General features: G+C 42.1%; 1 protein-coding gene across 4 annotated transcripts in view; it reads left to right on the top strand.

Moving 5' to 3' along the window:
* FAM13C (family with sequence similarity 13 member C) overlaps positions 1-22,610 on the top strand; it is a 166,492-nt gene that overhangs the window by 46,708 nt on the left and 97,174 nt on the right. For all 4 annotated transcript variants that reach the window (XM_066242819.1, XM_066242820.1, XM_066242818.1 and 1 more), the window contains one exon: positions 20,563-20,681. In XM_066242819.1, coding sequence (XP_066098916.1) covers positions 20,563-20,681 — 119 coding nt within the window. The remainder of the gene's footprint in view (positions 1-20,562; positions 20,682-22,610) is intronic.

The raw sequence follows: 22,610 nt of genomic DNA, 5'->3' as shown, positions 1-22,610 counted from the left end.
CACAGGTCAGGCAAAATACATAAGTCTCAGTCAGGTTCTGCAGGGTCTTCAGGAAGGCATGTCTTACATAAAAGACAATCTTTCTGACTTAGGTAAGTCATCTTTCTTTTCTTCACTTTTTATTCTCACTGAGAAAAACTGGTAGTTTTAGATGAGGAAATATTAGTTAAAAGTGCCTAGTTTAGTCCCTTATATTGATCAGGCAGTCAGCAAATGCCATTTGATTTGGCAAGTGGATAAGATAGACAACATAATCTGAATGTCTATTTTCTGTAGAAATGGTTACAGCTATAAGCAGTAAACTGGGCATTTACCTCTGTTACAGGTGAGGAAACTGGATCAGAGGGGATTTTACTTGTGGATATGTGTGGGTTTTGGACTAATGCCAGATTTATTTTATTTCTGTGTTGAGATAGTGACAAAGGTAGGAAAACATTTAAAAAATAGGTCTGAAGAAACTTTGTTGTTGTTGTTTTTATATATAGAGGGAGACAGAGAAAGAGGGACAGAAAGACAGGAAGGGAGAGAGATGAGAAGCATCCACTTGTAGTTGCAGCACTTTAGTTCCCTGATTGCTTCCTCATATGTGCCTTGACCTGAGGTAGGTGCGGCTCCAGCTGAGCCAGTGACTCCTTGCTCAACCCAGCAACCTTGGGCTCAAGCCAGTGACCTTGAGTTTCAAGCCCATGACCTTTGGGCTCAAGCCAGTGACCATGGGGTCACATGTATGTTTGCATGCTCAAGCTGGCAACCCCGCATGCAAGCCAGTGAGCTTGTGCTCAAACCGGAGATGTGAGGGTTTTGAACCTGGCTCCTCAGCATCCTAAGTTGATGTTCTATCCTCTGCACCACTGCCTGGTCAGGTGACTTCCTGTTTTTTTAAAGGGCTAGAACATTTTAAATACAGGAATTACTAGTTATTGCACTTAGCTGTATTGCACTTCAGAGATTTTTTTTTTTCTTGCAAATTATTCAAGGACTTTTTTCTTCCAATTATTAAACAAATGTGATAATCCAGTAGTTCTTTTAATCAGGTGTAAAAGCCTTTAAAACTTTCAAATTCAAAAGAACTTTAAGTCACTTTTACAGATAGATATATGCATGTTTGAGGTAAAAGGAAGGCTAGGATGATCTCGGAATGGATAGATTTATAACACTTTCCCTTATTTGTTTTTTTTTAAATTTTAGTAGTTTTATTAGGGTAACATCAATAATCAGGGTACATATGTTCAAAGAAAACATGTCCAGGTTATCTTGTCGATCAATTATATTGCATACACATCACCCAAAGTCAGACTGGGTTTTCTGTGTGCCCCTCCCCCTCCCCCTTTCCCTCTCCCTCCCACCCATAACCACCACACTCTTGTCCATGTCTCTTAGTCTCATGTTTATGTCCCACCAATGTATGGAATCATGTAGTGCTTGGTTTTTTCTGATTTACTTATTTTACTCCGTATAATGTTATCAAGATCCCACCATTTTGTTGTAAATGACTAGTGTCATCATTTCTTATGGCTGAGTAATATTCCATAGTGTATATGTGCCACATCTTCTTTATCTAGTCATCTATTGACGGGCTTTTTGGTTGTTTCCATGTCCTGGCCACTGTGAACAATGCTGCAATGAACATGGGGCTGCATGTGTCTTTACGTATCAATGTTTTTGAGTTTTGGGGGTATATGCGCTGGAGAGGGATTGCTGGGTCATAAGGTAGTTCTATTTTCAGTTTTTTGAGGAACCACCATACTTTCTTCCATAATGGTTATACTGCTTTACATTCCCACCAACAGTGAATAAGGGTTCCTTTTTCTCCACAGCCTCTCCAACATTTGCTATTACCTGTCTTGTTAATAATAGCTAATCTAACAGGTGTGAGGTGGTATCTCATTGCAGTTTTGATTTGCATTTCTCTAATAACTAATGAAGATGAACATCTTTTCATATATCTGTTGACCATTTGTATTTCTTCATTGGAGAAGTGTCTGTTCATGTCCTCTTCCCATTTTTTTATTGGATTGTTTGTTTGTTTGTTGTTGAGTTTTATGAGTTCTTTGTATATTTTGGATATTAGGCCCTTATCTGAGCTGTTGTTTGAAAATATCATTTCCCATTTAGTTGGCTGTCTGTTTATTCTGTTGTCAGTTTTTCTTGCTGAGCAAAAACTTCTTAGTCTGATGTGGTCCTATTCATTTATTTTTGCCTTCACTTCCCTTGCCTTTGGAGTCAAATTCATAAAATGCTCTTTAAAACCAAGGTCCATGAGTTTAGAACCTATGTCTTCTTCTATGTATTTTATTGTTTCAGGTCTTATATTTAGATCTTTGGTCCATTTTGAGTTAATTTTAGTACAAGGGGACAAACTGTAGTCAAGTTTCATTCTTTTTTTTTTTTTTTTTTTGTATTTTTCCGAAGCTGAAACGGAGAGGCAGTCAGACTCCTGCATGCGCCCGACCGGGATCTACCCAGCATGCCCACCAGGGGGCGATGCTCTGCCCCTCTGGGGCGTCGCTCTGTTGCATCCAGAGCCATCCTAGTGCCTGAGGCAGAGGCCACAGAGCCATCCTCAGTGCCCGGGCCAACTTTGCTCCAATGGAGCCTCGGCTGCGGGAGGAGAAGAGACAGAGAGGAAGGAGAGGGGGAGGGGAGGAGAAGCAGATGGGCGCTTCTCCTGTGTGCCCTGGCCAGGAATCGAACCCAGGACTCCTGCACGCCAGGCTGATGCTGTACCACTGAGCCAACTGGCCAGGGCAAGTTTCATTCTTTTGCATGTAGCTTTCCAGTTTTTACAGCCCCATTTGTTGAAGAGGCTTTCTTTTCTCCATTGTGTGTTGTTGGCCCCTTTATCAAAAATTATTTGATCATATATATGTGGTTTTATTTCTGGACTTTCTATTCTGTTCCATTGGTCTGAGTGTCTATTTTTCTGCCAATACCATGCTGTTTTGATTGTTGTGGCTCTATAATATAGTTTGAAGTCAGGTATTGTAATGCCCCTAGCTTCATTCTTTTTCTTTAGGATTGCTTTGGCTATAAGGGGTTTTTTATAGTTTCATATAAATCTGATGATTTTTTGTTCCATTTCTTTAAAAAATGTCATTGGAATTTTGATGGGAATTGCATTAAATTTGTATATTGCTTTAGGTAATATGGCCATCTTGATTATATTTATTCTTTTATCCAAGAACAAGGAATATTCTTCCATCTCTTTGTATCTTTTTCAATTTACCTTAACAATGGTTTGTAGTTTTCATTATATAGGTCCTTTACATTCTTTATTATGTTTATTCCTAGTATTTTATATTTTTGTTGCAATCGTGAAGGGGATTATTTTTTCAGTTTGTTCTCAAATGTTTCATTCTTGGCATATAGAAAGGCTATGGACTTTTGTATGTTAATTTTGTATCCTGCGACCTTACTGTATTGGCTTATTGTTTCTAGTAGTCTTTTTGTGAATTCTTTGGGGTTTTCAATATATAGGATCATGTCTTCTGCAAAAAGTGATACCTTTAGTTCTTCTTTTCCTATATGGATGCCTTTTATTTCTGTCTTGTCTGATTGCTCTAGCTAGAACCTCCAGCAACACATTAAATAAGAGTGGAGAGAGTGGACAACCCTGTCTTGTTCCTGATTTAAGGGGGAAAACCTTCAGTTTTGTGCCATTTAATATGATGTTAGCTGATGGTTTATCATATATGGCCTTTATCATGTTGAGATATTTTCCTTCTATACCCATTTTCTTAAGAGTCTTAAACATAAAATTGTGTTGTATTTTATCAAAAGCCTTTTGTGCGTCTATTGATAAGATCATGTGGTTTTTGTTCTTTGTTTTGTTGATATGGTGTATTACGTTAACTGTTTTACGTATGTTGAACCATCCTTGAGATTCTGGGATGAATCCCACTTGATCATGATGTATTATCTTTTTAATATGTTGTTGTATTTGATTTGCTAGTATTTTGTTTAGTATTTTAGCATCTGTATTCATTGGAGATACTGGTCTGTAGTTTTCTTTTTTTGTGCTGTCCTTGCCCGGTTTCGGTATGAGGGTTATGTTGGCCTCATAAAATGTGTTTGGAAGAATTGCTTCTTCTTCAATTTTTTGGAAGACTTTGAGTAGAATAGGAACCAAGTCTTCTTTGAATGTTTGATAGAATTCACTAGTATAACCGTCTGGGCCTGGATTTTATTTTTGGGGAGGTTTTAATAGTTTTTTCTATTTCTTCCCTACTAATTGGTCTGTTTAGGCTTTCTGCTTCTTCTTGACTTAGTCTATGAAGGTTGTATTGTTCTAGCAATTTATCCATTTCTTTTAGATTGTTGAATTTAGTGACATAAATTTTTTCATAGTATTCTATAATAATTCTTTGTATATCTATGATATCCGTGATGATTTCTCCTCTTTCATTTTGGATTTTATTTATATGAGTTCTTTCTCTTTTTTCCTTGGTAAGTCTAGCCAAGGGTTTGGCAATTTTTTGATCTTTTCAAAGAACCAGCTCCTTGTTCTATTAATTTTTTCTATAGTTTTTCTGTTCTCTATTTCACTTATTTCTGCTCTGATATTTATTATCTCCTTTCTTCGGCTGGTTTTGGGTTGTCTTTGTTCTTCTTTTTCCAGTTCCTTAAGGTGTGAAGTTAAGTGGTTCACTTGGGCTCTCTTTTGTTTGTTCATAAAGGCCTGAAGTGATATGAACTTCCCTCTTATCACTGCTTTTGCTGCATCCCATAGATTCTGATATGTTGTATTGTCATTTTCATTTGTCTGTATATATTTTTTTACCTCTGCACTTATTTCTTCTTTGACTCATTCATTTTTTAAAAGTATGTTGTTTAGTTTCCACATTTTTGTGGGGTTTATTTTCTCTTTTTTGCAGTTGAATTCTAGTTTCAAGTATTTATGGTCAGAAAATATGCTTGGTACAACTTTGGTTTTTCTGAATTTGCTGATGTTATTTTTGTGGCCCAACATATGGTCAGTTCTTGAGAATGATCCATGTACACTGGAGAAAAATGTATACTCTGTGACTTTGGGATGAAATGTCATGTAGATGTCTGGATATGATAGATGTTTAAGGCCAATATATCTTTATTGATTCTCTGTTTGGATGACCGATCTAGAGCTGTCAGTGGTGTATTGAGGTCTCCAAGTATGATTGTATTTTTTCAGATTATGTTTTAAGGTCAAAAAGTAGCTGTCGTATATATTTTGGTGCTCCTTGGTTTGGTGCATATATATTAAGAATTGTTTTGTCTTTTTGATTTAGCATCCTCTGAATCATTATGAAATGACCATTTTTGTTTCTCGGTACTTTTGTGGTCTTGTAGTCAGCATTATTAGATATGAATATTGCTATGCATGCTTTTTTTTGGATGTTATTTGCTTGGAGTATTGTTTTCCAGCCTTTCACTTTGAATTTGTTTTTATCCTTGTTGCTTAGATGAATTTCTTGTAGGCAGCATACAGTTGGATTTTCTTTTTTAATCCATTCTGCTACTCTGTGCCTTTTTATTGGTGAGTTTAATCCATTTACATTTAGTGTAGTTATTGATACTTGTGGGTTCCCTATTGCCATTTTATACATTGCTTTCTGTCAGTTTTGTGTCTTGTTTGATTCTTCTGTTTTTCTATCCTTTATTTTTGTTTGGTTGTATTCCATACATCTTTCCTCTGTTGCTATCTTTTTTAAATCATGTGCTTCTGTGGTGGTTTTTTTAATGGTGGTTACCATTAAGTAATGAAAAGGGTTTCTACTCTGTTCATTGTAGTACACTATCTTGTGAGTACTTCTGTACTCCATCGTCCTTTGCTACTGTTAATTTCCGTCCTCTCCAGCTTTTTTCGTTTTTTTTTTTTCTTTTTTCTTTTTCTGAAGCTGGAAACGGGGAGAGACAGTCAGACAGACTCCTGTATGTGCCCGACCGGGATCCACATGGCACGCCCACCAGGGGGCGACGCTTTGCCCACCAGGGGCGATGCTCTGCCCCTCCGGGGCATTGCTCTGTTGCGACCAGAGCCACTCTAGTGCCTGGGGCAGAGGCCAAGGAGCCATCCCCAGCGCCCGGGCCATCTTTGCTCCAGTGGAGCCTCGCTGCAGGAGGGGAAGAGACAGAGAGGAAGGAGAGGGGGAGGGGTGGAGAAGCAAATGGGCGCTTCTCCTGTGTGCCCTGGCTGGGAATCGAACCCGGGACTTCTGCACGCCAGGTCAACTCTCTACCACTGAGCCAACCGGCCAGGGTCTTTTTGTTTGTTTTTGTTGTCACAGTTTAAATTTGTTTTTATTGTTTTTCTTGCTGGAGCTTTTACTTGTGGTTTTGTTTTGTTTTGTTCTTTGTATCTGGTTGTAAAACCCCCTTTAGTAATTCCTGGTGTGGGGGTTTTCTGATGATAAATTCCCTCATCTTTTCTGTATCTGTGAATGTTTTTATTTCTCCTTTGTATTTGAAGGATAGCTTTGATGGGTATAGTATTCTTGGCTGAAAGTTCCTCTCTTTCAGAATTTTAAATATTGGGGTCTACTGTCTTCTAGCTTGTAGAGTTTCTGTTGAGAAATCCAATGATAATCTAATGGGCCTTCCTTTATATGTTGTATTCTTTTTTTTCTTTCTCTCTCTCTCTTTTTTTTTTTTTTTTTTGTAATCCTTTGAAGCTGGAAACGGGGAGGCAGTCAGACAGACTCCCGCATGCGCCCGACCGGAATCCACCCAGCATGCCCACCAGGGGGCGACACTCTGCCCATCTGGGGTGTCGCTCCGCTGTGACCAGAGCCACTCTAGCGCCCGGGGAAGAGGCCAAGGAGCCATCCCCGGTGCCCGGGCCATCTTTTGCTCCAATGGAGCCTCTGCTGTGGGAAGGGAAGAGAGAGACAGAGAGGAAGGAGAGGGGGAGGGGTGGAGAAGCAGGCGGGTGCTTCTCTGTGTGCCCTGGCCGGGAATCGAACTCGGGACTTCTGCACGCCAGGCCAATGCTCTACCACTGAGCCAACCAGCCAGGGCCATATATGTTGTATTCTTCTTTTCCCTGGCTGCCTTGAGAATTTTTTCTATGTCTTTGGTTTGTGCCAATTTCATTATGTGCCTTGGAGTAGGTTTGTTGGGGTTAAGAAAACTCGGAGTTCTGTTTGCTTCTTGAATTTGAGGCTTTAGTTCTTTCTACAGGCTTGGGAAGTTCTCATCTATTATTTGTTTGAATATGTTCTCCATTCCATTTTCTCTCTCTTCTCCCTCTGATATACCTATTATTCTTATGTTATTCTTTTTCATGGAGTCAGAAGATTCCTATAGGGCTTTCTCATTTTTTAAAATTTTTGAGTCTCTTTCTTCTTCTCTCTATTGTGTCTCAAGTTGCTTGTTTTCTATTTCACTAATCCTACCTTCTGTCTGGCCTGTTCTATTAGCTAAACTTGTTACCTTGTTTTTCAGCTCGTGAATTGAGTTTTTCATCTCTGTTTGATTTGTTTTTATAGTTTCAATTTCCTTAGTAATATATTCTTTATGTTTGTTGAGTTGTTTTCTGAGCTCCCTAAATTGCCTTTCTGTGTTTTCTTGTATATGTCTGAGTATTTTTAGGATTTCTATTTTAAATTCTCTGTCACTTAGCTCCAAGGTTTCCAATATGTTAAATTTTTTCTCCATAGATTTTTCCTCATCTCTCTGTGATACCTCTCTGTCTTTTGTATCCATGATATTCGATTTCCTTTTCCTTAATGTCATCTGAGGGTGGTTTTGTTGACAGTACTAATGAGAGTTAATAAAGAATAAAAGGATAAAAAAATAAAAAAATTATTTCCTTTTTTTTTCACTCCTCTCCTCTCCCCTCCTTTTTGAGAAAAATCCTGTGATGAACTGTGAATTATATTGTGCTAAATAGAACAAAAACTACCTATAATGGTCGGCCTGTGTTGGGGAGAAGTGATAAAGGGGCAAAAAAATGGGGTCTGGACCCACAAAATGCAAAAAAGGAAAAAATTTGGGTCAAGAATAAAATGATTTGCATTTAGGTGATGGTTAACTAAGAGATATAATGAAAGGAATAAGAGGAATACAGGAAAAATGGAAAAAATTTAAAAATTACTATTGTATTATATTTAGTGAAGCAAAAACTAGATAAAATGGAGAGCGAGGGTTGGGAGCACTGCTAGTGCGTTAAAAAAGTGAAGTAAAAAACCCCCAAAGTACCACAAAGAAAAATTTGAGTCCCAAATAAAATAATTTGTTTGTGATTGAGGATTGAATGAGAGGAAAAGTAAAGGAGAAAAGAAGAAACTAATATAGAGGGAGAAAAAAAGAAAGAGGAAAACACAAGAAGAAGAAAAAAGAAAAAAGAACAATAGGAGAGAGAGAGAGAGAGAGTTAATTGTTTTGGAGTGCAACCCTCATAGAGAGAAAGGAAGAAGAAAGGAAAGATAATGGGAGATGTAACACTTATGGGTAGTGTAGTTCAAGGAGAGGAGAGAGTAAGACCAGCAGAGAATTAAATGACCAAATTGGAAAAGGAAGAAAATAATCAAGACAAGAAGATAAGAGAAACAAACGAACAAATATAATAAAATGGGATAGGTTATAAAGTCTGTGGATTATTCTTGATTTTGAGAGGTTATCTTCTTGCTCTTTTTTTTCTCTCCTTCTTCCTGGTCGGTGACTCTGTACCCCGGGTTCTGCCCCTGTGGCACGTTTAGGTAGAGGTTTGCAGTTGATAAGTCTCTATGGCATTGTCATATATTGGGCTTCAGTCGTGTTGGCAGTGGAGGCTCATTAGCATTTGCAGGCTCCGACAATGAGAGAGTCTGTTTTCCCAGAGCCTCTCTCCTAGTCTTTCCTTCCTGAATTAGCAGCCTGATGATCCAGCTATGGGGTTGCTGTTGCCTCTGCCTTTGCATTTAGTGTGGAACTGCTGGAGGCTCCAAGGATAGATTTTTCTGTCTTTGGTTGAAGATCTTGTTGAATTTTGGGGGAGATTTATCGGTATCGCTCCTTACAGCGCCACTTCTCTGACGTCACTCCCCTTATTTGTTTTAAGAGCTGAATATATATGATTTTCTAAACTATGTAGATATCAGATTTAGTAATCATGTAGTAATTAGAGCTTTGGGGGATAACATGCTCTCATAAATACAAGATACCGTTATTAGCAATGGAGTGATTAGTTATAAAACCACTTAATTAAAAATTTAAGCCACAGTGGAAGAAAATAATTTTTATCAGTTTTGGAATAGAATGAAGACTGATAAAACCTTGACATGAGAAGATGAAAAAAGTTAAAATTTTGGTTGACCACTGTTGGGAAAAGAGCTGTGTTAGACTTGCTCGTTTGCACTTTTCATGATTAGTGTGTGAGCATGTGGCAGCGCCACGTGTGTAGCCTTTGTGAAGCTGTTGGGTGCCTTCCCTTGTCATGGATTGCTTGGCCAACACTGTGAGGGGCCATTTGGTGGATTGCTTGCCCACCACTGCAAGGAGTGATTTCCTTCTTTGCTCACCTGTGACCATGAGAAGCGGTTTTCCCCTGCCTGTGTGCTCTCCTGCCGTTGCGTGAATCTAGTAAACGGGAATGGCCCAATGCTTTTCAGCTCCGCAGATCCTCTACCGTCTGCCCAAATCCAGTGTGAACCTGCCTCACCTTGGCCACTGGCATTACAACCACATTTGTGAAGAAATAGTTAGAGGACATTTTTGTCATTGAGGCCCAAGGGTAATGTTCTGATTTTGGCAAGCTGGAGAAGATAGGCAAGTACTGGGATTAGGATGGACAATTCTTTTCTTTCTCTAGGTCTTGCATTTATACAAATTGAGGAATGTATCAGGACCCAAAGGTAGTAGCCCTGCTGTTGGATCAAAGCCAGATTCTCTCAACTTTTGCAAGAGTCAGCTGAACTCACTGAAATCCTAACAAGGACCAAATGTATTTAACCTTTTCTGCTTAGGGACAGCTAAGTTTTCCTTTTCTCAGCTATGGTTTTGAGCCTCTCAACATAATAGCTTCTCTCTTGGCATCATGTGTACTATCCTTGCCTCTGCTTATGAATCAGAAAGTAACCTAAATAACTTTATGGACACCCTTCCTATGAAATATCTCAGACCTTAGTCAGTTTGATTGTCCCTGCATATAGCAGAGAACCAGTAAATTACTGGGGCTGGACTATAGGAGCTGAGTCAAAGTGTAGAGGAGGATGGCTGGGAGCAGGGAAAGATGTATGATGACTCAGCTTACAGATGCCTATCCTGGCTATGGCAGACCAGGTGTCAGGTAGACAAGCCCAGAGGAGAGGATTTCGGCTTCTCCTCTGCTCGTCCCCTTGCTCAGCTGGGAACTGCCTATTTGATAAATGCATTAACACAGAAGTAACATGTGTTAGAGTCTTTCCTCTTACACTTTAGTCTTTGTCAAACATTGCAATTTAAAAGTTCTTTGGGGACAGGGATGTTTTAATCACTGTATAACCCCCTTAACTATCGACATTCTTGGTATGTAGGAGGTGATGTCTTTTTAAGTAAAAATATATCTTAATTATTTCAAGATAAACAGTGTGCTTTAATGTTCTAGAATTTTTGAACTGTGTGTTATAGCATATTCTGAACAAAGATGTAATGAAGCTTAAATGGGCAAAGGTAATCAAATATCTTTTATTATATCTTACCTACATATTGTCACCTTGGGGTGGGAGATGGGGAGAGTAGGTTAACTCTGTCATCCACAAGTACATTAGATGCCATAAAGACTTTCTTTGGCAGTCCTAGTTAACCTTCTCCCTGGCCAGGAGGTGGAGTCAAACTGGGGAAGGATGTGAGCTCACCAAAAGGGTGAGTCCTGCTTTCTCATGTGTTTGGCTAAATCTCTTTCATAGAACAAGATAAATAGGATTGAGTATTATTGTTCTCATTGCATTTTTTCCTTCATATCCTTATGAATAAATGCTAACTGCCAACACAGTACCTTTGAAAGCTACTGTTCTATTAATTCAGTAATTGTGCTATTCCTTTATTGTTTGCCTTCCTTTATTGAGGGAAAGCATAAACTTATTTTTAAAAACTGGGGCAAATAATGATTGTGATTCACTCCCATATTTTCTGTGAGTTTATTGAGTCTTCCAGATTAGACTCAAAGTTGTTTTTCTTGTGTGTCTCCTGGATAGGACCTCTTTTTTTTTTTTTTTTTTTTTAACAGAGACAGAGAGTGAGTCATAAACAGGGACAGACAGACAGGAACAGAGAGAGATAAGAAGCATCAATCATTAGTTTTTCATTGCACGTTGCAACACCTTAGTTGTTCATTGATTGCTTTCTCATACGTGCCTTGACCGCAGGTCTTCAGCAGACCAAGAACCCCTTGCTGGAGCCAGTGACCTTGGGTTCAAGCTGGTGAGCTTTTTGGTCAAATCAGATGAGCCCATGCTCAAGCTGGCGACCTCGGGGTCTCGAACCTGGGTCGTCTGCATCCCAGTCCGACGCTCTATCCACTGCACCACCGCCTGGTCAGGCATAGGACTTCTTTTGTGTCATTCGTAGTACCATGGTCTTTCTGGTGGCCATGCTGTATAGTCCCAGGGTGCTAACACGATGTCTTTTCACACTTTCACTGTTCTCCTTGCTGATTACACCTTAAATGCATTTAATGTGGCATTATTTTTTCTTATAAGCTGGTATTTAATCAAACTGATGGTGGCTTTTATAATTGATGGTGTCATAGAACAGAAGAGAGGTAGTCGTGTTTTAGTTCTCTATATCTGTGGAACAAATAACCCTAAAACTTGAAGTAACAGTAGTCATTGATTACCTCTCATGGTTTCTGTGAATCAGGAACTCACTTCAGGCACAAGAAGTCTTCTCTCTGCTCTGTGCTGTCTGGGGCCTCAGCTAGGAAGATCTGTAGTACCCAAATTAGAATCATCTAGAGCAGTGGTCGTCAACCTGGTCCCTATTGCCCACTAGTGGGCGTCCCAGCTTTCATGGTGGACGGTAGTGGAGCAACCAAAGTATAAATAAAAAGATAGATTTAACTATAGTAAGTTGTTTTATAAAGATTTATTCTGCCAAACTTAGTGAAAATCCGACATAAAGTACTTGGTAAGTAATTATTATTATATGCTTTAACTTGCTGTAACTCTGCTTTATAAATTTTATAAAGTAAAGTTACTTCCTTACTTTATAAATCACCATTACTGTGGAACCGGTGGGCGGTTAGAAAATTTTACTACTAAAAGAGATACAAAAGTGAGTGGTAGGTATAAAAAGGTTGACTACCCCTGCTCTAAAGGCTCATTGATTCCCATGTGAGTTTGCTGGGGCTTTTAGTCAACATAGGACAATTCCAAGAGGAGATACTGGAGAGGAAAGACCTATACTGAAAACCTTTATTCTTTTTCTTACTAACAAAAGAACATTGAATCCCATAGGAATTTTCAAAGGAAGAACACATTTGGCATTTTCTGAGGGAGGCTGAACTTGGGTTCTGATCTGGCATTCTGGTGTTTGAGGCTGGACAGGTTTCACTTTGCATGACCCATAGTGAGCACGTGGCAGAACCACTTACATATAGCCTATGTAAGGCTGTGGCTGCCACTGTGAGGGGCCAGACAATTAATTCGGGCAGACAGTAGAGGAACTGCGGAGCCAGAAAGCAATGGGCCATTCCTATATTGGAGGCTTGCAGAGATGGGTGAGTGAATAAGCAAAGGAAAACAGTTTTTCACAGTGAAGATGTAATGCGGCTGGCCGAGGCCAGGCTGGTTTGCAGTGGATTCAGGCAGACGGTAGAAAAACTGCAGAACTGAAAAGCAGTGGGCCATACCTGTTTAATAGATTCTCACAACGGCAGACAAGCAAATATAGGGAAAACTGCTGCTTATGGCACCAGACACATGGACAGCAAAATGGCACCTCACAGTGGCACGCTGGCAATCCACAATCCACTAAGGGCAAGCCGCCATAGCCTTACATAGGGTATACACACGTGGCTCTACCACGTGCTCACGCACTAATTAAGCAAAGTAAAAGTGAGCAAGCCTAATGCAACTGTTTTCCTTATATTCCAACCCTTCAGGGTTGCTTGCCTCACAATCTTATGTGACAGGTATCTCCTGTAGTGGTCCCTGTGTGAGGAGTGAGGTATGGTACATAAATGAAAACAGTGCAGACTACAGCAACCAAATTACAAAGGTACATGCTATGGCAAGAATTACAAAAGTGCCCCTCACAATATCTCCCTTGAGTTCTCTGCCCAAGGAGTTAATTAGAGGCCCACCTCTAGCTCCCTATCCCATGGTAGGTAGTGGGGGGGGGGGCTATATAGTCCAGGGCTACATCCATTGAAGCTGTAAAGCAGAGGTCCCCGAACTTTTTACACAGGGGGCCAGTTCACTGTCCCTCAGACCGTTGGAGGGCCGGACTATAAAAAAAAACTGTGAACAAATCCCTCTATGCACACTGCACATATCTTATTTTAAAGTAAAAAAAACAAAACGGGAACAAATACAATATTTAAAATAAAGAACAAGTAAATTTAAATCAACAAACTGACCAGTATTTCAATGGGAACTAGACTCCTCTCACTGACCACCAATGAAAGAGGTGTCCCTTCCGGAAGTGCGGCGGGGGCCGGATAAATGGCCTCAGGGGGCCGCATGCGGCCTGGCCCGCAGGCTGTAGCTTGGGGACCCCTGCTGTAAAGTGTTCTTGGTGCGCAGTGCAGGAGGGCCTCCACAGGTGCTAGGCCTGCCCATTCGGGTCTCTCATTACTGAACACAAGCGGCATTTCCATCCAGCAGGTGAGCCGGTGCCCCCTCTTGTCACCATCCCTGCTTCAAGAGTCCATTGTACTGCTCAGTGATTAGTCCATGATAGACAGCGGTCTGTGCAAATCACCAAGGTAAAGGTCCATTACAGGCAATTAGCTATACAGCTCTTTATTAACAGACCTCAGCACCTTTTCATAGTGCTCTGTCTGTTGCCACAACCTCCGTCCAAACAACTCAGCAAGCTTACGGGGCCTGGAGGGGTCAAACACCTAGAGGCTTGTGCCTCTTAGCTGCTGCTGCAAAAAAGTACCTATTATCTTTTAAGGCCAACACCTGCTGCACATTAGAAAGGGACCAGTAGATTGCCAATTTCACCCTCCCGTCCCAGTGATACAGGTCCCTTGGCCTTCCCTCAAACTGGAACAATGGGTCTTGGGGATCTTCCTCTCCCACAGCTGTCTCCATCATATAACCCTTCAACTGTGCAACCCGAATGTCAGCCATTTTCTTGGTAGCTGCTAGAGCTGCCTGCTTCCCCTGTTTTTCTTTCTTTCTTTTTTTTTTTTCCTGAAGAGGGGAATCAGAGAGACAGACTCCCGCATGTACTCTACTGGGATCCACCCGGCATGCCCACTAGGGGGCGATGCTCTGCCCCTCTGTGGCGTTGCTAGGTTGCAATTGGAGCCATTCTAGTGCCTGAGGCGAAGGCCATGTAGCCATTCTGAGCACCTGGGCCAGCTTTGCTCGAATGGAGCCTTGGTTGAGGAAGGGAGGAGAGACATAGAGAGAAAGGAGAGGGGGAAGGATGGGAGAAGCAGATGGGTGCTTCTCCTGTGTGTCCTGACCCAGGACATCCACATGCTGGGCTGATGCTGTACCAGTGAGCCAACCAGCCAAGGCCTCCCCTGCTTTTTTTAGTGGCTGGAACCTATGTTCTGGCTCAAGCTGCCACCAAAGCTCTAACAGGACCCTATTAGATTTCCCATCCCGTTTCTCTTTATCTGCCCTGGCCCTAATCTGTGCACATCTGTGTTTGTGTAACCTTTAAAGACCTGTTTTTCTTGTTAGTCGGGGCGGGGGGGAAGCATGGGCCTTAGCCTGCACAGCCTGTGGTTCCATGCTGTCTCCATCTCCCCCAAATCTGTCAATGTCTGTGTAACTGCGTTGATGGGCTGCCCCACAGAGAGACTCAAGATAGCCACTAGTGACACAAAAACGGCTCACGGGGTGCTTCGGAGAATAAGGTCCCCATCCCTGTGGTAAATATTTCCTTGTCGGGCCCATGGGACCTCAGGTGGAGAGCAGCATTCTTCATACCTAATTCCTGGAAGACCTGCTACAGCTCAGTATACAACTGCCACCGACTCACTGGCCCCAGCAAGTCCCCAGCATTCTGCAGACTGTACAAACGGCAGCCATCACTCACGCCAATAGGGTATGGTTTCCTGGCTTGTCATGGAGGTTCTGAAGATGCTGCCTCAAGGAGGAGTGTGGGGTAATGGTGGCCAATTTCTTCACCTCTGTTCCAAAGAGCATGATGCCTTTCACCCTTATGTTTCACAACTGCAGCAACCAAGCTGCCACGGACTCGGTGCATTTCTGCCTAAATTTCGCCCCTAAATCCATCAACTCTGGGTGTAGGGATGGACCACAGAGTGCTCAACTACTTGTGGAAGGGGTTGTGCCTGCCCCTGAGGTGCTCTTGGCTGCTGGGTTTTTCCCTTCTGGGTGACCACCAGCTGGGCTCTGAGCCTGCAGATGGCAATTTCAGCCAGAGCCGCCTCCTCAGAAGAGGAGGAATTGGAAACACCTGTTACTGCCAGCTCAGAGCCACTCCAGGGGCATGAATGCAGCTTCTTCAGCAACCCCTTTGGCTCTTGCAGCTGCTGGCTCCTGGCCTGAAACTGAGATCGAGCTCTTGAACCCACAGTTATTTTTTGAACAACTGTCACTACCAGCGATCTGCTTTGAGGGCAAACTGTAGCTCTTGGACCCGTATTTCCTTCTCGAGTGATCATTCCAATTCCAGGTGCTTTTGGTGTTTAGCCTGCATTTCACACTGCAGCTCTCAAAAGTGGTCAGCTTCCTTCTCTAGCACTCATTCCAGTTCAAGCCATTATTGGTTTTCAGCCTGTAGCCTAAACTACAGTTCTCGAATCTGCAGCTCTTTCTCCAGTGACCATTTCAGCTCATGCCATTGTTGGGGCTCAGTCTGCAGTTCATCCTGGAGCTTTTGACTTCATGCAGCACAGAATTTTTGGTTTCTTCTTGCAGGGCTATAAAAAACACTCGACCACGGCTCCCAAAAGGATAGCCACAAGAAACCATATGCTGGAGAACAATGGTCACTCCTCTATCCCACCCTTCAGTGCCGTTGGTGGCCCCATACTGATCTGATCCAAATCCTGCCCACTACACCTGATATAATGCCAGTGGCGGAGGCCAATCAGGTCCACACTGGATTCTGGCATATAGTAGAGGAACTGTAGAGCCAGAAAGTGTTGGGTCTTTCCTGTTTATTAGAGTCTTGCAACGGTGATGAGCAAACAGGCAGAGGAAAACTGCTTCTCATTGCAGCAGGTGAATGAACAACAAAACGATCGCTCACAGGGGCAGGCCAGCAGTCTGCAATCTATGCTGCGTCAAAGCACCTGTAGCCTTAAAGGGCCAGCGAGCAAGCCTAACACAGCTGTTTTCCCTACAGGAGGACAAGAGATCAGGAAACTCACCGTAACAGTGGTGGCTGAGGGAATCAGGGAACTTCACCTTGCAGTGGCAGGAGAGCAGTCTGGGAGAATCGCCACCAAGGGAAAGCACCCACATCTTTTCATAGAGACACACATGTGGCTTTCTGCCACATGCTCATACAATAATTGTGCAAAGTGTTTGCAGCTGGGAAACCAGTGAGCAAGCCTAACCACAGCTGTTTTCCCCACATGAGCTCAAGGGGTTTTGGCGATAAGCACCTTGGAAGATGGTCTAACATTTTTGTCATTGGAAAGGACAGTATTACAAGTAAGCCTATATTTTACGTCAGGGACTCCTCTATTAGTTAGTATTCTGATGACTTATACCAAACCTCTTACTACTTCGTCCACAACGCTCCATACCTTCTCTAAATTTTAAATTCTAGGTTGGCAGAAGAAGCATAATCGACAGTGTCATTTTTTCCTTCCCTCTGAATCAGGGACTTTATATCAGCTGTTCCCAGATACTGCTGTTCGCCCATGCCAGAGAAATGTTGTGTTGATGCGATGCTGTGAGATGTCTGGCTTGCGCAGATTAGGCAGCACTTTCTCCAGACACCACCTTCTGTAAAATAAATGGTAAAATTCAGGGGAGTCTAGGAGTTTATGGCCTCTAAGCTTTCTCAAACCCTTGAGAGGTGAAAGGTTAGGTAAAATACTATCTTTGAAAATTAAAAGAAAAAAAAAATCACCTTTTTCTTAAAAGGCCAAAGTTTTAATAAAATGGTAATTTCTTATTAAAACATTTTAGAGACTAAAAGGGTCATGTATTGAGGCTTCTAAATATAGTGTTGAAAATAATATTATTTGTATGGAAACTTGAAATAAGCATTCTACCACAAAAATAGGTTCGCTGTTGCTGAACTCATCCTTAACATTAGTTAAGGATATTGAGCTTCAAGGGGATTTTTATAAAAGGAGTAATATCATCAATAGCTACCATCCACTGTATAACCCTGGTTGGCATGCACTACAAGAGGTTCTAATAATGTCTTATTCAACAACTCTGTGAGCTTAGAGTATCATCCCCATTTTACAGAGAAGAAAACTGAAGTCTACTTAACAAGCAGCAAGCAGAGCTTTTTTCACTTGAAAACTGGGGCAACTTGGCCAGTATTTGGATAGCTGTAGAATTTTTCACAGGATCTAAGTCTAAGGAACTAGTGTTTACTAATGGAAATCTTTTATTTGAACTATCTTCTTACCTGAAGCTAGGGCTTTAGAAAAATGTAATTACAAAAACGATCTTGGGCCCTGGCCGGATGGCTCAGTGGTAGAACGTCAGCCTGGCGTGCAGGAGCCCCAGGTTCAATTCCCAGCCAGGGTACACAGGAGAAGCGCCCATCAGCTTCTCCACCCCTCCCCCTCTCCTTCCTCTCTGTCTCTCTCTTCTCCTCCCGCAGCCAAGGCTCCATTGGAGCAAAGTTGGCCCGGGCACTGAGGATGGCTCTGTGGCCTCTGCCTCAGATGCTAGAATGGCTCTGGTTGCAACAGAGCAACGTCCCAATGGGCAGAGCATCGCCCCTTGGTGGGCATGCCGGGTGGATCGCAGTCGGGTGCATGCGGGAGTCTTTCTTACTGCCTCCCCGTTTCCAACTTCAGAAAAATACAAAAAAAACAAAAATACGATCTTGGTGTGGGGAAAACAGCTGTGTTAGGCTTGCTCGCTGGCTTCCCAGCTTCAAGCAAGCACTTTGCACAATTAGTGTGTGAGCACATGGCAGAAAGTCACATGTGTGTCTCTGAAAAACTATGGGGCTTTCCCTCTGTGTCGATTCTCCCAGATCACTCTCCCACCACTGCAAGGTGTGGTTCTCTGATTCCCTCAGCTGCCACTGTGAGGGCCGGTTTCCTGATTCCTTCCCCTCCACTGTGAAAAGTGGTTTTTCTTTGCTTATTTGCTTACCTGTCTCTGCGAGCATCTAATAAATGGGAATTGCCTGACACTTTCCGGCTGTGCAGTTCCTCTATCATCTGCCTGAATTCATCGTGAATTTACCTGGCCATACCCACCAGCATTACAGGAGGTCTAATCCATTGCTTTATCTCAGCTCTACTGCCTCCTGCCCCTAATTTACCCCTCTTACTGGAAGGCATTCATATGATTTTGTTTTAGACTATTTGGCAAATAGCTCCACAAAAATATTCTAGTATTTTGGAAAATGACTTCTGAGATGCCTGACATATTGGTACTAGTAAGTACTGACTTTACCCATACCCCTAATAGAGCTTGGTCTATATGCTACCATGATCTATTTCACAGTCAGGCCCAAAGTCACTGTGTCACTTGAATATTTGGTTCACATGACAATAGCCCTGTAGATTTACTGAATTTCTTACTGATTTTGGTTTTAGTATTGCATTTATTAGGTAAATCAGGTGAAGAGGAGAATATTTTATCCTAAGGGAAATTTGTCAGGGGTTTGATATGGCTCAAAGACTATAGTGGTTCAGCTGCTGAACATATATAAATATTTCATTTTTGGTGTGTGTGTCTCCTTGTGTTGAATCTAGATTCATTTTAGCTTGAGTGTGTTTATGATATTCTCGAGAGAGTTTAGCATTGTAGAGTTTTTCTAAATTAATGGGTAGAATGCATCATGGGATGACCAATGTAGCTATTTCTTTGGATACAGTGTAGCTAATGGCAATTGTGTGTGTGTATGTGTGTGTGTGTGTGTGTGTGAGAGAGAGAGAGAGAGAGAGATACACACACAGAGGAGGGAAGGAAGGAGATAGGGGTGAGAGAGAAAAGAGAAATCAACCAAGAGATCAAGTGTGTTTGGAATTTGGAGTTTATAAAAATGAGTTCTAAATTTCTATGCTGGCAGGAAGTGGAGCGGGTGTAAGGGTTGAAAATGGGGATGTCAGAAACTTGACTTGGGGGTGGTGAACATAATATGATGTGTAGAGATGTATTGTGGAATCAGGCACCTGAATCCTATGTCATTATGTTAACTAGTGTCACCCCAATAAATTTAATTAAAAATTAAGCCCTGGCCGGATGGATCGGTTGGTTGGAGCATCATCCTGTGTGTGTGGAGGTGGCCAGGTTGATCCCCAGCCAGGGCACTTGCGGGAGCAGCGTGATGTTCTCGTCTCTCTCTCTCTCTCCCTTCCTCTTCTGCTAAACTCAATCAAAATTTGAAAATAAAAATTAAAAATATTTTCTACCTTATTTACAGGAATAATGCATGTTTATTGTAGAAATATAGATGAATTTCCACCCCTGCTACTAAAAAAAAAAGTGCCATCTCAGAGTTAGTCATTGTTAAGACTTTGATTCCCATTATCTAAGCTCTGTTTGTGTATATGTGTGTGTGTACATTCATGCATGTTTGTTTTTTTAGAAAAGATTCTATATTACCAATATTATTCTGGAAGTTATATTTTCAGACCTATTCATAAATATGCTTTTATAATTTCAATGTAAACTTTTTATGGTATAGCTACATCCTATCTTTTGAACATTAGGGGTTTTTTTTTTGTTTTTTTTTTGTATTTTTCTGAAGCTGGAAACAGGGAGGCAGTCAGATAGACTCCCGCATGTGCCCGACCGGGATCCACCTGGCACACCCACCAGGGGGTGATGCTCTGTCCATCTGGGGCGTCGCTCTGTCACAACCAGAGCCACTCTAGCGCCTGGGGCAGAGGCCAGGGAGCCATCCCCAGTGCCCGGGCCATCTTTTGCTCCAATGGAGCCTCGGCTGTGGGAGGGGAAGAGAGAGAGAGGAAGGAGAGGGGAAGGGGTGGAGAAGCAGATGGGCGCTTCTCTGTGTGCCCTGGCTGGGAATCGAACCCGGGACTTCCGCACGCCAGGCTGACGCTCTACCACTGAGCCAACTGGCCAGGGCCCATTAGGTTTTTTTAAAGGTATTTTTTATTCTATTATTTTGCAGCAACTGACTGATAGAAAAAGGCTTTTTAAACTTCAGGTCACTCATTGACCTCCTTACCTCACTGCAGTTTGGTAGAATGTGTTGTTAGTTGCAGCTCCGCTGCCCGAGACCTACCTGCCAGTCAAAGAATGCTGTGAAACTGCTGGCTGCTGACAGCTCATCTACTTTTGCTGTTTCTTCTTACAGGAGACAGAGCGTGTGGTGCCCAGCCAGTTGGAGTGTCAGGGGAGAGCAGGAACGCCAGCTCAGGAGAGCCCACAAAACCACACGTTCAGGGGCCAAGGAACAGTGTGGCTTCAACCCAGGTGGGCCCTTTGGTGTCTGAAGTAGCGCTGAGCCTGGGGTTCATTCCCTTACGCTTGCCACCCCCACACGAAAATCTAGGCTTTCTGACTGATGTTGACATTTCGTATAATCTGAGAAGCTGCCTAAAGGAGCCTAGAAGGAGTATCTTTAAGTTTGAGTTTTAGAGAAATGTAAATAACTTACTTTCTCTGTCTTCCGTTTGAAGATCACCACCCTTAAGGCTCAAAGAGGAGTGAGTAGAGATAGTCCTGCCCTTGGAGAGAAATGATGCTTAGATTTTCCTCTGTAATAATGATAGTGATGACAGTGTATATACATCAAGCCAATTGCTTTTTACATAAGAGAGCATACAGCCTTCACCGCTTCCTCACATCACATTTTGTGGCGGAGGAGCCTGAGACTGGCAAACTAAGGTATTTGCCTAATGCCGCACAAGGGAGAATGCTGAGCCCGAATTTGAACCTACAAGCATCTGGTAGTGGCATAGCAGTTGTGACTTCTGTACAGATCCAAGTGGTGTCCTTAAGCCCTGCAGTATCCCCAGGCTGGCCTCTCTGGTCTGCTGGATCTGCTGGAGACTGCCGTGGGTCGGAGGCAAGGGCATGGGGAGAAAGCTGTGTGCAGGAAGATTGGCATGGCATTCTGATGGGAGCCTGGCATTGCAGCTGTCTCTGCAAGGTCTCTTCTGGAAATAAACAGAAGGAAGAATTCAGACACTAGTTGTGTCAGCTGTCTTTGTAGGATCTTGTGTACAGTAATCATAGCCCTGACTCAGTGGAAAGGGACTTCTGTACTTCTGATCGTGACCTTTACACATTTTTTTCCTAAGGTTTCAGAATCTAAATGAATCAACAACTGCAGAGAAGATTGTGTTATGTAATTAGGCTTTAAAATATTCAACATACTAAATTTAGAATCATTGAAGCCCAAAGGGTTAGAGGAGACCCAACGATTAAGGTGACCCCCTGTCCTATTGGATTCGTTGGCACCTGTTATCGTTCTCTTCACAAGTTGCCGTCTCTTGTCTGTTTATTGCTTGACCTCAGGTCAGGTAAGACTCAACCTTGTCATTTCTCTGCTGATCAGACACTCTCCTTCTTATTTGAAATTTTATTGCAATAAAGCTGTTTTAAGCTGACTAGAACCAATTTAAGCAGGGACCCTGACACCTCCCACCAGACTGGTGACTGCCTCTTTCAGCATGAATAAAGCCAACTATATTCCCATGCATATTTTTTTAAAAAAAGAGTAAAAAAGAGGCAAACAAAACAAACAAAACTAAATCATTCTTACTCATGTGTGAAATGTATGGTGGCCCTTTGGGGTGAATATTCCATAGAGGCTGATGATGGAAAATGGTATTACTAATTAATCTTATCCAAGATGCTTCATTTTTGCTAAACTTAAAACTGTTTTATATCCCTTTTACAGTGGGGAAGGTAAATAGTGATATTACTGTTATCAGAGGGCAAGTTGGACATTTCATAGGAATATGTAGTGGGTGTCCTTCACATATGACTAGTAAGACTAATAGTATTGAATTAGACCCCCTCCCCTGCTCCCCAGTAAGGAAACACGTAGAGTTTCCTCACTCTTATTTTTACGGGTAGGAATTACAGTTTTATTCAGATTCTGTAAAATATGTGGCACCTTTCTTTCAGAAAAAAGAGCTGTGCATACACACAAAAGTTTGTGTAAAACTTAGGAGGTTACTAGCCTTCTTCTTCATGCCAGGGAAAGGAGCCGGTTACAGGGTTATTGGGCAGCCTTCCCCTTTAAGTCTGGCTTGTCTTCTCAACAGATTGGCCACTTCTTGTAAAACCAGACCTGGTCTCTCCTCCTCTGTACCTCAGCACTCCTCCACAGGAACCCAAATGCCTCCACAGGACATGTTCTTGTCTATTTTTCCCCTTTAACCTCCATGCTGT

The sequence above is a fragment of the Saccopteryx bilineata genome, chromosome 9 (genome assembly GCF_036850765.1).
Source record: "Saccopteryx bilineata isolate mSacBil1 chromosome 9, mSacBil1_pri_phased_curated, whole genome shotgun sequence".
NCBI lineage: Eukaryota > Metazoa > Chordata > Mammalia > Chiroptera > Emballonuridae > Saccopteryx > Saccopteryx bilineata.
This window is presented reverse-complemented; position numbering and strand designations above follow the sequence as displayed.